This window comes from Oryza brachyantha, chromosome 12 (assembly GCF_000231095.2).
Source record: "Oryza brachyantha chromosome 12, ObraRS2, whole genome shotgun sequence".
Classification (NCBI taxonomy): Eukaryota; Viridiplantae; Streptophyta; class Magnoliopsida; order Poales; family Poaceae; genus Oryza; species Oryza brachyantha.
This window is the reverse complement of record NC_023174.2, coordinates 7,836,343-7,851,698: the sequence shown is the minus strand read 5'-3', so window position 1 is coordinate 7,851,698 and position 15,356 is coordinate 7,836,343. Positions and strand designations below refer to the sequence as shown.

Sequence of the window (15,356 nt, the reverse complement as noted above, 5' to 3'; positions counted from 1 at the left end):
CAGAAACAAGACCAAGAGCTAGTTCCTTTACCAGAAGACAATGGACTTATAAGAAATGATTTTGAACATAAAAAGTTTGCTACTAAATGGACTTATAAGAAATGATTTTGAACATAAAAAGTTTGCTACTCTTCGAACAAAATACCATGCAGTTACATAATGATTGCAGACCTATCTGATTTCGAAGTTAAATAATTTTGAGAATTAAGCTGAAGGACCATTGACTTCAACCGTCACTTATAAAAAAATATTTGCATAACATACAGTAAGAATTTTGAGGATACTTGTCATTCACCAAATAACAGAGAAACTTCAAAGAAAGGAAAGATCATTTTAGACGAGAATGGAATGTTAGGAGAACAGAACATGACCTGACATGTTTTCCCACGAGTGAATAAACATATGCAACTGTATCATCATCTTCACAAGTTACAAATACAACATTCTCCTGTAGATATATAAGAAGTTACCTTATTTCAGAAATGGCACCACAATAAGTAAAAGAAAATGTGTAGTAAGACTAACTTGGCGAGCTCTAACACCAAGATGTGAAAGGTGAGGTAGCTCCTGAAGAAGAATAACACCAACTATATTATCCCCAGCAGCTTTGACCTATCAAATAATTAGCAAACCATGGTATATCAGTTATTATGGTATGATCAGGAAATGAGAATTTGGCATTGCCAAAATACCTCTTCATATCCATCAGCCTTATTTACAATAAGAACCACAGGTTCATTTATGGATGAAGGTAATATTCCAGGAACAATTCTTTCAACCTGAATGAATAAATCAACATAACCAATCAGACTGGATTATTGCTGCAGATTATCTACATCATGACTAAAGGGATAAATTATGAACTTAACAACTAAATAATAAATCAAGTGGTTTAAGATATGAAGTAGATTTTTTTTTGAGAAAACATATTTCTCAAAACATGGAGCAAATAATCCATTTCAATAATTTAGCGAATACGCTGAAAAGATTAGGGCTTAGGACTGACGTCATGACAACCATTCCTTGTCTAGTAGCCTGAAGGAAATTCATCTTGCAAGGCATTGGCCCAAGCTGATCTAATTTAATTAGAAACGAAGCATACAATAATTTACCTGCATGTTTTTATGAGTCAAATAACATTTAATATCGCTAATAAAAAACATGTAAGAACCCTAGAGAGCAGAAAACTAGTCTTTAGGCTGTTTATGCACAAAGCCTATACTTCAAAAAGAGGAGAAATTTCGATGTCACCAATGAAAATTTAACCAACAATCGACATGTAGTTATTTCTAAGTTTTTCACATTCTAGCCCTTTTCACTAGTCCCCTCTAGAAACATTATCCAAAAATGAATCCGTTTCATGGCGCCAAGTTACATGGCATGGAGGTATAACAGTTTGGTGCCACGATTCGTGGTGCTGAGGTAGGCTTCACTGGTCTACCTCCACGCCAACCCCACCTTGGCGCATACTAGATCACAGTCAACCTCACCTCTGCCAAGCTGCTGTACATCTACACCATGTATCTTGGCGTCGTGAAACAGGTCCATTATTGGATAATGTTTCTAAAGGGGTCCATTTATAAAATTTCTTTGCAAAAAGGGCTAGAATATGAAATTTTTGCACTAGTTACTTGCCTACGACAGGAAAACAAACTTCTCAAATGCCAAGGATAAAGGGCTTCGCTAATGTTAAATGATTCTTATATTCTTCCAAAAACATGTTACGTGCATCCAAAGTGTTATGAATGTTAATGGAAAGAATAAATACATTTGGAAGGGTGGAGTGTGATAGATAGAGTGGAAAGGATTAAGGGGCCATAAGCTAGGACGGACTTTTTGGAGGAAACATATACACAAGATTTTCTCCAAAACTCCACACATTTATAGTCGTAGCATTGCAATTGTTGTATACCCTTTGCTCATCCCTAAACGGCTAAACCACGGTGCAGATCTCCATCTGCACAAGTTTGGCATTTAGTCCACAATCCAATGGTGAGATGAAGGTGGTCAATATGATCTCATAATGTACTTGCGATCATTCACCATGGTGTGGTGTAACAAGGTGCTAGGCCCTAGTCAAGCGGTTGGATGGCACCTAGCACCTAACTGGCGCCTCGGCCCTGCCTAGCAGGTGCCTAGGTTAGACCAAGTAGTCAAATCCAAGAAATTAGTAAGCATATTAGACAAAAAATACACTAAAATACACTACAAAATGTTAGATGTATTGCTAGCTAGCTGTGTAATTATTCTATTCTAGAGGGTGTTTTTTTGCATATATGCATAATTGTCCAGGTATACCTATTGTCCCAAGTTGGCCCAATTGCATTCAAGATCCATGGTTGTAACATGGTATGGAGCCTGAGGTTTAGGGTTAGGGCCGACGTTAGCCAACTTCTTTCCTCTTGCGTACGCGCACTGCATCGTAGAGCTTTGCCTCTCCACTGGCATCGCCCTGCTACTCCTTTGGCACTGCCACTTCCTCTATTTAGTGTTACTGCTTGCTCCTCCCCTAGCACCGCTCCATCTCCTCTAGTGCCGCCATCAGAATCTCCCTTGTTGTTGTCGTCGCCAGACAAGATACCCCCACTACTGTTGTTGCTAGCGTCAAGTAGGGCTCCCCTCTGCTGCTATTGTCGCCAATAGGATAACACCACCTACTGCTAAAGCTCTCGTCTCGTACGGCACCCCTTCTGCTACTACTACTAGGAAGTACCCTATTGTGTTGGCACCCTTACGAAAACAAGGTGCTATCTCTCTTCCAAAGCCAATGGTCATCTTCCAGGAATATGCATTGCACATGCAAACAGTTTGAGCTTCGTAATGGTGCCATGTTTCTTGTCGTGGTGAATGAGGTTGCCTCCTCATCAGCTCGGTGCCACTATGGATGAATTCTTTTGCAGGCTATTTGTGGTGCTGAAGACTATCGCACAAGTACTTGCTAACATCACAAACAGAGACCACTCGCCTCTATGAGCTATTTTCCCATCTCAAACCTGAGTTTGAGTTTGTCAGAGGTTAGTTGTTAACACGACGTCCTTGACCGTCTTTTCTAGAGGCTGCTTTAGACTAAGAAGACTCTGAAAGTACATCTAGCCCCTAAGCGGGTTTTGGATGATTAATGGCAATGCTATTAAAGAATTAATGACCTAATGAAGATCTTATGCAGACATGGTATTCGAAAGGTTGAAATGTTTGCAGGATCGACTTGTACGTGCATCGAGAAGACTTGGAAGTTACATTTGAAGCCAATTTTCATTTCGGTTGAGCCTTAGGTGTGTTGTACTATTAAGAGGGGCTGCAAATGTTAGTCATGCGTTCAAAATTGCTCAAGAATCAATAGGTCGGTTAAAGGTTTCTACCTCCTTCAGCTGTCTAGACCGGACAGTCTTGTTGTCTGCATCGTAGAAACCCTAAGTGTCGGCCGGACAGTCCGTTTGAGCTGGTCGGACCATCTGGATCCTATAACTTTCCAACAAAAACATGAGGACAACTTTTATTTAAACCCACCTATGCCTTGGCCACTCACTTCGAACCAGAGCTGTTCTAGGGCTTTCCTCATACATTTTTGCTACCCCAACCTAGTCCCTTGATCATAGGAGTGATTCTTGAGTGGATTAGGGATCATGATCCTACCTTGTTTATTTATCTTTCTTCACGTGGTCGTACTTTGCTTCTCTTATATGTTGATGGCATGCTGATTATGTCAGATGACGTAGAGCATATTTCTCTTGTGAAGAAAACAACTTGGTGACCAATTCCAAATGTCAGACTTAGGCCCTCTTAGGGTGTGTTTGGTTGCCAGGTTTAGGTGGGTTGGGTCAGAGCCATCTCGTTCTAAGGGGTGTTTGGTTTGTGGACTAGGTGGGATAGGACGAACCTAAGAAGCGAATATACCCTCAGATCCGAGTTGTGCTGAACCAGGAAAACGAGCCAGACCGTGCCGTCGCACTGCTATTCGACGCACACGTGGACTATGGCACTCAGACGACCTCCCGACATAGATGCAGATCGGCGGCGACCGCTCCAGAACTGAGCGACGTGGCCGGCATCTGCGCATGTATTCCATCGCTCTCTCCTTTTCTTTCTCCCTCATTCTCTAGCTACTCTGACAGCGACGCAGGCATGCGCGGCGACGATGCCGACCTGCACAGGTGGAGGGCGAGCAGCCTGCAACGGCTGCGACGTGGTCTAGCTGCGGTGCAGTATTCAGGCGACGGCTACGCAGCTGCCAGGAGGGAGGCGTGGGAGGAAGGGTAGGCGACGACGACGGCTGCGCAGCATGCATTGTAGTCAACGGTGGCGCGACATGCAGGTAGGTGTTAGACGCGGTGATGTGGGCCGGTGGTGGCGCATGCGTGCGGAGGCAGCTGCGCGGCCATGCAGCACATCCGGTGGTGGCCAGCGCAAGGTAGTAGGCAGTCGGCAGGGGACAGCTGTCGACAGGCAGCAGGCGACCTGCATTTTTTTAAAATTCTTTTTATTGAACAAATGACGACGACATGTCTGCCGAAATTTGATAGAAGAGAGTTGGCCCTGTTTATAAGGAAAAGCAGGTCCGAAAACCATAAAGAGCACGGCTAATTGAGGAGAACCGACACAACCTGAACTGCACGGTCAAGAGGGGACCGGCAACACCTAGGACAAAGAGACGAGGAAGCGACATCACAACTAGAGAGAAACCACCATGCCTAAGTCATTGTTGCCGAGCTTGACTACAAGCAGCTCCGACTTCCTAGGAGAAGAAAACAAAGACAACTAGTCGCAAGGTAGGACCTTCAAGCGAAGCCTCCAACAAGGAAACAACGTCAAAGACGTTGACATCGCTCATGCAAAAACATGGACTGGGTTTTCACCCGAAGGATGAAGGGGAATCTAGAATACAACGCCTTCAAGAAGGAAAACGACACCCGCAGATGTCGTCTTGTAAGCACTAGGTTAACTGGGCAAGGCTTTCGCCATAGATTCCCCTTAACTACCAGAAGCGGAAGTCACCAAGGTTTACAGCGACATGAGAGAGTGTTATCGTTGCCTAGCTAGCCAAACTAGCAGCAGCCCCAACTCCACCCCAATCAAGACGTCGTAACAAGGGACGGCTAGCCCAAGAAACCACCTTCACTGAGCATGTAGCTGCCGCAACCGCAATGAAAACACAACCCACACCTGCAGCTACCCGACCAACAACAGACAACCACCTTCGTGCCATGCCCCCATCCCATCTTCTTTTGGAGCACCCATAGTCGAGGAGGACCAACCAAAAGAAAAGGGGCTACAATGAAAAGGAAACGGAAAGGGCAGCACTTAGGGTGGGGGATTACTGAACAATAGCTGAATGGCCTGTTATATTTTTTATTACTTCAAATTTATGTGCAACAGATACATATTAATTCATGTGATTCTGATATCTTTTTGATTACTTCAAATTTACGTGCAATATATATATCAATTCATGTGATTGTTGTTTGCACTTGTTATAGAGTACTCTATCATTTCTACTGCCTAACGGTACTCGTTGTTTGTAGTTGCTATATGAACTAAATATATTATTTTATTTAAAACTACCGTTTGAAGTTAACTTTACCAACACAATATGAGAAGGTAACCACACGAAGTCATTCCACCTCCGTCCCTCCATTCAAACATGTGACAAGAGCACTCCATCCCATCATATCCTATCCCTCCATCCAAACAAAAGAAAGGGTCAGACCCATTCCTTCAACCAAACAGAAAAATAGGACCAACCCATCCCATGATCCTGGGTTGGCTCTAACCCATCCCACTGTTAGCTTTGGCCCAAGAACAAATCACTCCAGCAAGCAACAAACACGTCGAGCAACGCACACATGCGCGAGAACTCAACACAAAGAAGTGCACACACACTCACTTGGCATACATAAACACATCCTTAATTATTTCTTGGGCATTGAGGTAAAAAATTCGACAAAGGGTTATTATCTTTCTCAATCCAAAAATATTCAAGATCTTATTGATTGTTCTGGTATCATTGATAAATGGAAAGTTGCAATGCCTACGGAACTCCATTTGCAGCTCGTCCTGATGATGGTACCCCTCTCGAGGATCTCTCTTGATATCGCCATATTGTGGGAAGTCTTGTCTATCTCACTATCACAAGGTCTGACCTTGCTCATGCCATTCATATTTTAAGTCAACTTTGTCAGTGCTTCTACCTCAATTCATTACAACCATCTCCTTCGTGTGCTGAGGTATTTAAGGGGTACACCTTCTCGAGGCTTGTTTTATGCTTGAAGTTGTTCCCCTAAGCTCCATGCTTACCCAGATGCCACTTGCAAGTGATCCTTCAGAACGTGGTTCTGACACTGGCTATTGTATTATTCTTGGCTCCTTTCCCATTACATGGAAGACCAAGAAGCAAATTGCTATATCAAGATCTAGTACAAAGGCCTACGGTGCTTCTCGATCATATTTCTCCATTATTGTTTCACTCCTTTTGCTCTTTGTATACTTGCTTAGCTCTTGTGGCCACCAAGTTCTAGATTCATCTATCTTGCTCGTTATTGTGAATTTACTTGCCTCTAACGAAAATTTTATCCAATGGAATTTCCATCAAGTGTTGTTACTTCCATTTTAGTTTACTTTTTAAAACTACCTATTCACCGCCCACCCCCTAATGTAGGACTCAAACTTCCACATAGGCCTCCAAGGTATTCTAGCCCTGATAGAATATTTTTTTCTCAGTGTCGTTCTCTTTATGGTCTCAAATAGGCCCCATGCGCTTTGTTTGGGCAATTTTCCTCTATCGTCCTTGATCATGCTCTGTTTGTTCACCCTTCTTTATGTTGATGACATGATCATCATTAGTGACAGCTCCTGGTATTACCAATTTGTAATGTCTAATTTAGGTCCTCACATGTTTTTCCTTGGAAATTAAGGTTTCTTCTACATCATCTGGCTTCTAACTATCCCAAGAGGAGTATATTCAAGATCTCCTTGCTCGTGCTAGTCTCACTGATCAATACATGGTTAACCCTGCTATGGAGTTTAGCATCTTTCTCCCATTGATGGTCTCTTCAGGATCCCACCTGCTATCACAATCGTGTTGGGAGTCTTAATATCTTGGCATCACTCGCCTTGACATTTCTCATCGGTTCACATTTTTAGTTTGTTTCTGCTCCTCCACTTTGCCCACCTTTTTAGTGTACTATGATATCTCTGTAAAATTGTCTCTCATAGCTTTTTTCCTCCCTCACTCTAGTTCCTTGCATGCTATGATGCAACTTGGGCTAGTGATCACCCTGATCGTTGTCGTCATTCTCTCTCTGCTTACTGTGTCATCCATTGTTCCTCTCTGATTGCATGGAAGACCAAGAAGCAGCAGATTGATGTTTCCCGTTCGAGTGCAGAGGCCGAGTTGCGAGCTATGTCAACCTTGACAGCTGAGGTCACTTGGCTCCGTTTGCTCTTTGAGGATTTTGGGGTTTCTGTCTCTTCACTAACTCCCATGTTTTCGGATAGTACCGGTGCGATCATTATTGCTCAAGACCTAGTGAAGCATGAACTCACCAAGCACATAGGTGTTGATGCTTCATACATGTGATCGCAAGTGCAGGATGTGGTTGTAGCTCTATGGGCTTTTACTAGACGTTCAACAATGTCATGGCAGTTGCCCTACGTCTTCAGCTGCACTGCATGCTTGTGTTCATGATGTATTTCATGCCATCTCACTCAAGCCCTTCAATGGCAGGGCACCATCCTCTCCAGAAATTCGTATAACGATTATGGTGAGAAGAACTCAGAAAACAACACAATGCAAACAGAAGGAATTTCAATGCAAAAATATCTGCTGCTTAGTTAAATATAATATACCTGTATCAGAGCTCCATGGGCCACTCCAGGAACAAGAACATCCCAGCCACATGATCCAAGCACTTCTCGAATTGCTTTCAGAAGTATTGTGCAAAGTTTGGATACCTGAAAAACAACACTAGACATATATAAAAAGTTAGGTTCAGAATAATTAGATTGGTAGTACTCCAAACAAAACACACCTTCAAGACTCTGAAATAAAATATATTATCCTGTAATTCATTACAAAAAAGGATTACCCAGCACGAATTTCTGCCTCTGTGTATGTTCTCACACTGTTATCTGGTATTCCAAGGGCTTTCCCAATAACCTGTTAACAGACAGCCATACAGAATCTTAGTTTGGAAGGCCATCTGAGTAAAGTTGTCCATGAACCAATTTTCCGAACTTGGAGGGAACTTCTTACATGCCACCAAAAATCCCTATATACCACTGAAATTTTGCTTCAATTTTTACCATTGGTATTTTAACATGCCCAAAATTGTAATCGATGTTAATGTTGTGAGGAAACAGTTCGTTAGCTCAAGTGATATACCATTGTTTGTTCGGACATGGCAGTCCTACCCTAGCTTTACTCACCATGTTTCGCCATCTAACTTCTATTCTTCTTGGGTGGTGGGCAGTGTGCACGCTGGAACTCATAAACGACCGGTTTGTGAGCCAGGATCACACTGAGGTTTGGGGCTTGAGCAGGATGTGTTAAAGGAGACACATCAGCTGATTAGACTACGCGTTTATGTTTATTGGATAATAATATTGACAATGTTGTATCTTCATATTTGTTTCATTCAATGGCATGCATGCAGTTGCATGCATATATGCTTATCAGGATATTGCATACCTGCGCCAGCACATTGACAAGGATATGGTTCCTGTGAGCACACTGACACACGTCTGATTTTTCTTATGCAATATTGTTAGCTTTCAAACAATGGCATAAATACAATCAACAACCCTAACATGGTGGCAGAACAGGAACATCAGACTTTCTTCATTTGCACACCAAGGGTAAAATTGGAATTTCCCACCTCTTCCACAATATTTGTTCAATAATTGCATTTCTAGGAAAGAATTAGTAACACCTCTTGTGGGATATTAATTCTATCTTGCAAAACTAAAGAACAGTGGCAAATAAATAAGCAAAAATTCAGTGGCGTATCTAAAACTGGAAAAAAATTCAATGGCATCAAGGAATTTTCCATATCTTGGTCCGATTCGAGTCTGAAGCAGAATATGATAATCTCATTCAGGTTATCAGTTAAAATGCTTTTAATTTTTTGTGTCAATCTAGCTACTTTTTTCTTAATCCAGATGCAATTCAATATTTTTCAACCATTTGAGATGAAATGAGACAATAATTGGGACAAAGTGATTTATCTAACTTAAACTTAGCAAGCAAGATACATCTAGTAACATCTACTCCCTTCATCCCAAAATATAAAAACTTCTAGCATTCAAAATTTGTCACAGAAATAACCACTTCACACCTACATTCTCTTTTCTACCAATCACAGGCTCCTACCACTAAAATTCACCTACTTTCTCTTCTTAACCAATAATAATCTTTGTCCATTTAATTTCACCGACTTTCTTAATACCCATGGCCAACTCTAAAACCTCTTATATTCTAGGATGGAGATATTAACAATGGTTTCTTTTTTTTTAAAAAAAAAGAGCAAACCATTTAATAGAATGATAGCTGCAAACTAACCCGGAGTCAAGCAATAACAAGGTGGCAGAATTGTATACCATTTAACATTTTCTTTCACTTATGGTCATTGCCTCAATCTACTCTAGCTTCAGAAAATACACTTACCATTACTTTTTCAGGGAATATAGAAAGAAGTGCTTCAGAGTACTCTTCTGTTAATCTACGTGCCCTATCCAATGTAGCTTTAAGTCTTAGTGCCCAAATATATTTCTCATCTTCACAGCCTACATACATGACAATACATGGTTTTAGGATATTTCTCAATCCTGACTACAAGAAAAAGGTATTTAGGCACGGGCATTTACAATAGGTAGATATTAAAGAATAAAACAGTACCTTCACTTTCAGATAGAACTTTTTGCTTCCAAGAAAGAAGCTCATTCCCTATGGCAATACATTCATCAATTTTCCAACCTGAAAAGCGAATTTGATCGATGCCAATGACAAGGGCCTCAAGAGTAGTATCCCATACAGTAGTATTTCTAGATACATCCTTTGCAAGTGAAGCTGATCCACCCATGGCTTCAAGAGTATTGATATATCTGTTATGGTGCCAGAGCAAAAGAATACAAATTTACTAGTACAGCCAAGAGTAATATAAGTTTGACTAGCTACAACTTTATTTTCAAAGCAAGAAATGATAAAATGGAGTGAATTAACTTACAAATCATAACAAATAAGTCAGCAGAAGTTGACAACATTCTAATCATTGCAATGCATCAGTATTATCCAGAAAATAAAATACGAAGCAATATTTTTCTACAGGACTTCTTTTCACTAAAGCACAAAAGGAAATCAGTTCAATGCCACAAAAGTAACAAGTAAAATCCATTATGACTCTGCATGCCCTCAAATAGAACAATATGCACTATACATGTGCATAGATATATGACATTACCAAAGTATGACTATGTCTGCATGAGAGTGCAACAACAGCATTTACTTTTATCCATACTCATACTTATTTTTCCTTAATATTTTTATTCAACAAGATTCCACACCACAAGGTATAGATTAGCTTGTGGTAGGGATATAACCCTCATCCACATCTAGGCTCTAGCTGCCGCCTTCTTCCTACCATGGTATAGAGGCTGAGGCTTCGAATAATTCTTGGTTTCTCATTGCAGAATTTTAATGGAGGTACATTGGTTGAATTTGTTTGGGCAACTTGGACTAACACAGTAGCCACAACCACAAGTACTGTTCACATGTAATTTGTTCCTTGTGCATACCTCCAATTTCCTAACTACATCTTCATAACTAGGTAAATATATTTTACACCTTGGCCTTTATGGCAAAGAAGTCATACCTTTTGTCCCTGATAAGAATGTTTGCCCATACAATGTTTCTATCTAACCGCTAACAATTATTCGTTTTCTCAATCCAATATAGTCCTTCTGGAACAAAACAAAACAAAAATCTAGTGGGCAAGCAAATTCATATTCTGATATGATCCAAGGTAAGCTTCATGTGGCCTTAAATTTTCAAGGAGCAACCTCCAATATGTTTGGAGAATTAGACCTCAATTGCAATGGGCCAAAATGGGCCAATAATATACAAGACACTAACTGTACAAAGTGCAGAAAACACCCTCTAGAATAGGGTAAAAACACAGCTAGCCATAAAATACATCTAACACCCCCCATGAAACTCATGGTGGATTAACCACACTGAGTTTGGAAAGAAAATAGCTATGTTGAGCTCTGGTGTGGGCCTTCGTGAAGAAATCGGCTAACTGAAGCTCCGAAGGAACATACTGAAGAGCTACAACATCATCTTGCACCTGGGAGCGCATGTATGAAGCATCTATGCCTATGTGCTTGGTGAGCTCATGTTTCACTGGGTCTCGAGCATGCTGATCGCACCAGTATTGTATGAGAACAGGGGAGTCGGTGGGGAGACAAAAACTCCAAAATCCTCCAAGAGCCAGCGAACCAAGTGACCTCAGCTGTCAAGGCTGCCATGGCTCGCAACTAGGCTTCTGCACTCGAACGGGAAACTACAGTCTACTTCTTGGTCTTCCAGGCAATAAGAGAGGAACCAAGAAAGACACAGTAAGCAGAGAGAGAACGACAATCAGCATGATCACTAGCCCAAGCCGCATCAGAGTATGCCCGAAGCTACAAGGAGCTAGAGCGAGGGAAGAGAAGGCGACAAGAGATAGTACCGCAAAGATATTGGAGAATATGTAGGTGGGCATAATGGAGCTGAGTAGGAGTAGAAACAAACTAACTCAAAATGTGAACTGAGTGAGAAATGTTTGGACGAGAGACACCAAGATAGACAAGACTCCGACCGAGGTGGCGGTAGCAGGTGGGATCCTGAAGAGGCTCACCATCAGTGGGCCGAAGATGTAGCCCAAACTCCATAGGAGTGTCAACTACACAGTCATCAGTGAGACTAGCGCGAGCAATGTCCTGGATATATCTCTCTTGGAAGAGATAGAAGCCGGTAGACATAGAAGATACCTCAGTCCCAAGGAAATACCTGAGAGGACTGAGATCAAGATCTAGTCACTAAACCGCTCTTCACAAGACCAATGAACTGAGAGTCATCACCAGTGACAATCATGTAATCAACATATAGTAGAAGGGCCCGACCACGAGGAGAAGCGTGAACAAAGAGAGCAGGATCATGCTCACTAGCATTGAAGCCAATATCAGTGACGACAGTGGAGAACTGCTCAAACCAAGCACGAGGGGCTTGTTTGAGACCATAAAGAGAATGACACAACCGAAAGACCATGCCATCCGGGATAGAATATCCTAGAGGCGGCTGCATGTAGACCTCTTCTCTCAGCTCTCCATTAAGAAAGGCATTCTTGACATCAAGCTAGGAAAGGGATCACTGATGAATAGAGGCAACAACTAGCAAGGTCCGAATGGTGGTTATATGAGCAACAGGGGCAAAAGTCTCATCATAGTCACGACCATGCTCTTGTTGAAAACCATGAGCCACAAGACGAGCTTTGTAACACTCAAGAGAACCATCAGAGCGAGTCTTTATCTTGTAGGCCCACTTGCAAGTGATAGGAGTGGCATGAGTAGGTCTAGTAACAATATCCCAAGTCCAACTACGCTCCAAGGCAGCAATCTCCTCAGCTATCGCATGCTGCCGCTCCTGGTGCAGCAATAGCTGCAGCAGTAAATCAATATTTAGGCTCGGGATGGATGGTACTGCGATCACGAAGATCATACCGAGGAGCTGGACTACGGATAGATGGAGAAGTCAACTCAGCTGAAGGGCACGAACTAAGAGAGTAGTGCAGCGGGAAAGGAGGGATCTCATGGAAAGGATCCACAAGAGAAGTAGGAGATGGTAACGGTGGTGTTGGGGATGGTGGCAGTGATGGTGGGGATGCGGCAGTGGTGATGGTGGGGACGTAGGGGAGAGAGATGGTGGAGAAACCAAAGGAATATGCGATGAGGGAGACGTGACAAGTGCTAGAGAAGGAAAAGACCAATGCGGAAGAGTCAAAAAAGAGATTGAACGGTGGAGGACTGGTCACAAGTGGGAGATCGAGGATAGTATGGACGAGACTCATCAAAAGTGACATCACGAGATATCCTCATACGCCATGCAACAGGGTCATAGCAATGATAGCCCTGATGCTTCGAGCTGTACGCAAGGAAAACACAACACACTGGGTAGTCAACTTGGTACGTTCGCGAGGAGGAAGAAGAATGTAACAAACATAACCAAAGCAATGAAGATGACTATACCAAGGAGCAGTACAACCATAACAAGGCACTCATATGGAGTACAACCATGAAGAACAGAGGGCTGGCGATTAATGAGAAAAACAACAGTGGAGACAACCTCGACCTAGAAGTAAGGCGAAAGATGCGAGGATATCATTAGGGCACGAAAAGTCTCGAGAATATGGCGATGCTTGCACTCAGCAACTCTATTATGAGCATGAGCACTAGGTGACGAGAACTAAGGAAGTGTTCCCTGCTTAGTTAGAAAACGGCGATGAGTTGCCGAAATGTACTCACCAGCAGAGTCAGCACGAAAAGCATGGATAGAAGAATCATATTGAGTGCAAACCATAGTGGCAAACTGTTGATAAATAGAAAGAAACTGACCAAGAGAAGACATGAGGTAAATCCAAGTAAATCTTGAATAGTCATCAATAAAGATCACGTAGTAGGGATGGCCACCTTTCGAAACGAAGAGAGCCTGTCCCCATACATCAGAATGAATAAGATCAAGAGGGCGCTCAGACCTATACTCACTAGAAGGATAGCAGAGTTATAGCTGCTTTCCAAGCTTGCAACCCGTATAGTGTAGAGCAGTATCACCAGAAACAGGTCCTAAGACCCCCACTACCAACAAGAGTGGACAATCGAGAACCAAAAAGATGACCTAATCGGCGATGCCACTGAACAAAAGTGGGAGTAGATGAAGCAGCTAAAGCCGAAGTAGTAGAACTAGTGGACTGGCTCGTAGAAGCATCTGAAGGAAGATGTAGCTAATCAAGCTCCCAAAGACGCTGAGAATCATGACGCCTAGGACTAGTCCCCACCAAGAGCCCTGTGCAATGATCCCGAACACAATAGGAGTGAGCCTCAAGAAAAATCTAACAACCATGATCGGTGATTTGACCCACGGACATTAGCTGCATAGTCAACTTAGGAACATGAGACAGTAGGAACTCTTAAGGAAGTAGAGAGAGTGCCATGACCAACAACAAGAAAAGAGGTGCCATCTGTTGTCTGAACGGTGAGAGAGGTATTAGGACTCATAGAAGAAAGATGTGTGGAATCGGGTGTCATATGAAAAGAAGCACCAGAGTCAAGGAACCACAAGGACAATATACCTAAAGAGGAAGGATGTGGTGGTGGTGGAAGACTAGAAGCCTAAGCAGCAGACCCATGGGTGGAGGTAGGAGCTGTAGTGTTAAGGCGACGAAGTGGCCTGAGAAGCTCCTGCTTAGTGGACGAGAGTTGCTAAGAGCTCGACTGAGAAGAGCCATGTCGAGAACCCGGAGATGGGCGGTGATTTTGATCTCTCTTCTACTTGTATCAACAGACAATGCCTAAGGGAACACTAAGAGCACCAGCTACAACAGGTAACAGTGTTGGCACAGCTACAGCCTGTGGCACCACCACTGACAATGGCACCTGAGAGGGCAAACCACAAACAGGTAAGACAAAAGGAGACTGTTGACTAGTGCCTATCCCAACCTCATGACAACGAGTCTCCTTAGCCTGTAGCTTAGGCAAAGCCTCCAACAATGACAGTCGAGGGCACCGCGCCAACAACTGAGCACGAACTGGCTCAAACTCATGCCACAAACGTGACCAAAACTCGTAGAGGTGTGTAGTCTCTATCTAGAGCCTCTAGCATCGGCAACAGGTACAAGTACAACAAACATCAGCGTCCTGCGGATCCACCTGACACCATACTACTGACATCTTGTGAAAGAACTCATCCACTGTGGCATCAAGCTGACGAAGAGACTGTGCCTCATTCACCATGGCAAGGAACATGGCATCATTGCGAGGCTCGTACTGCTGGCGAAGACGAGACCACATCAGCTGAGAGCTCTCAAGGCTGGCAATGTCAAGCGATATGTCAACATCCATACTCCCAACCAAAATGGCCCTAGCATAGGCCTCCTCCAACCAGGTCTCGTAGAGGGCGAGATCCGTCTGGTATGCCTCCATGGCAGTGCAAGGTTGTCAAAGAGGCCACACTTGGTGCCGTCATCAACATCAACCGAGATGGCAGGCTCAAATGGCAAGGTGGGACAAGGCAGGCAAGGCTGATCACCATTGAGGTAGCCCCACAACCGTTG

General features: G+C 42.9%; 1 protein-coding gene across 2 annotated transcripts in view; it reads right to left on the bottom strand.

The window, feature by feature from the left end:
• The window catches only part of LOC102700945 (phosphoglucan, water dikinase, chloroplastic), a 35,162-nt gene that overhangs the window by 7,725 nt on the left and 12,081 nt on the right, over positions 1–15,356 (bottom strand). For both annotated transcript variants that reach the window (XM_015843158.2, XM_006663902.3), the window contains exons 10-16: positions 9,890–10,095; positions 9,659–9,777; positions 8,082–8,152; positions 7,843–7,960; positions 693–779; positions 526–612; positions 372–448 (exon numbers count right to left, since the gene is read on the bottom strand). In XM_015843158.2, coding sequence (XP_015698644.1) covers positions 372–448; positions 526–612; positions 693–779; positions 7,843–7,960; positions 8,082–8,152; positions 9,659–9,777; positions 9,890–10,095 — 765 coding nt within the window. The remainder of the gene's footprint in view (positions 1–371; positions 449–525; positions 613–692; positions 780–7,842; positions 7,961–8,081; positions 8,153–9,658; positions 9,778–9,889; positions 10,096–15,356) is intronic.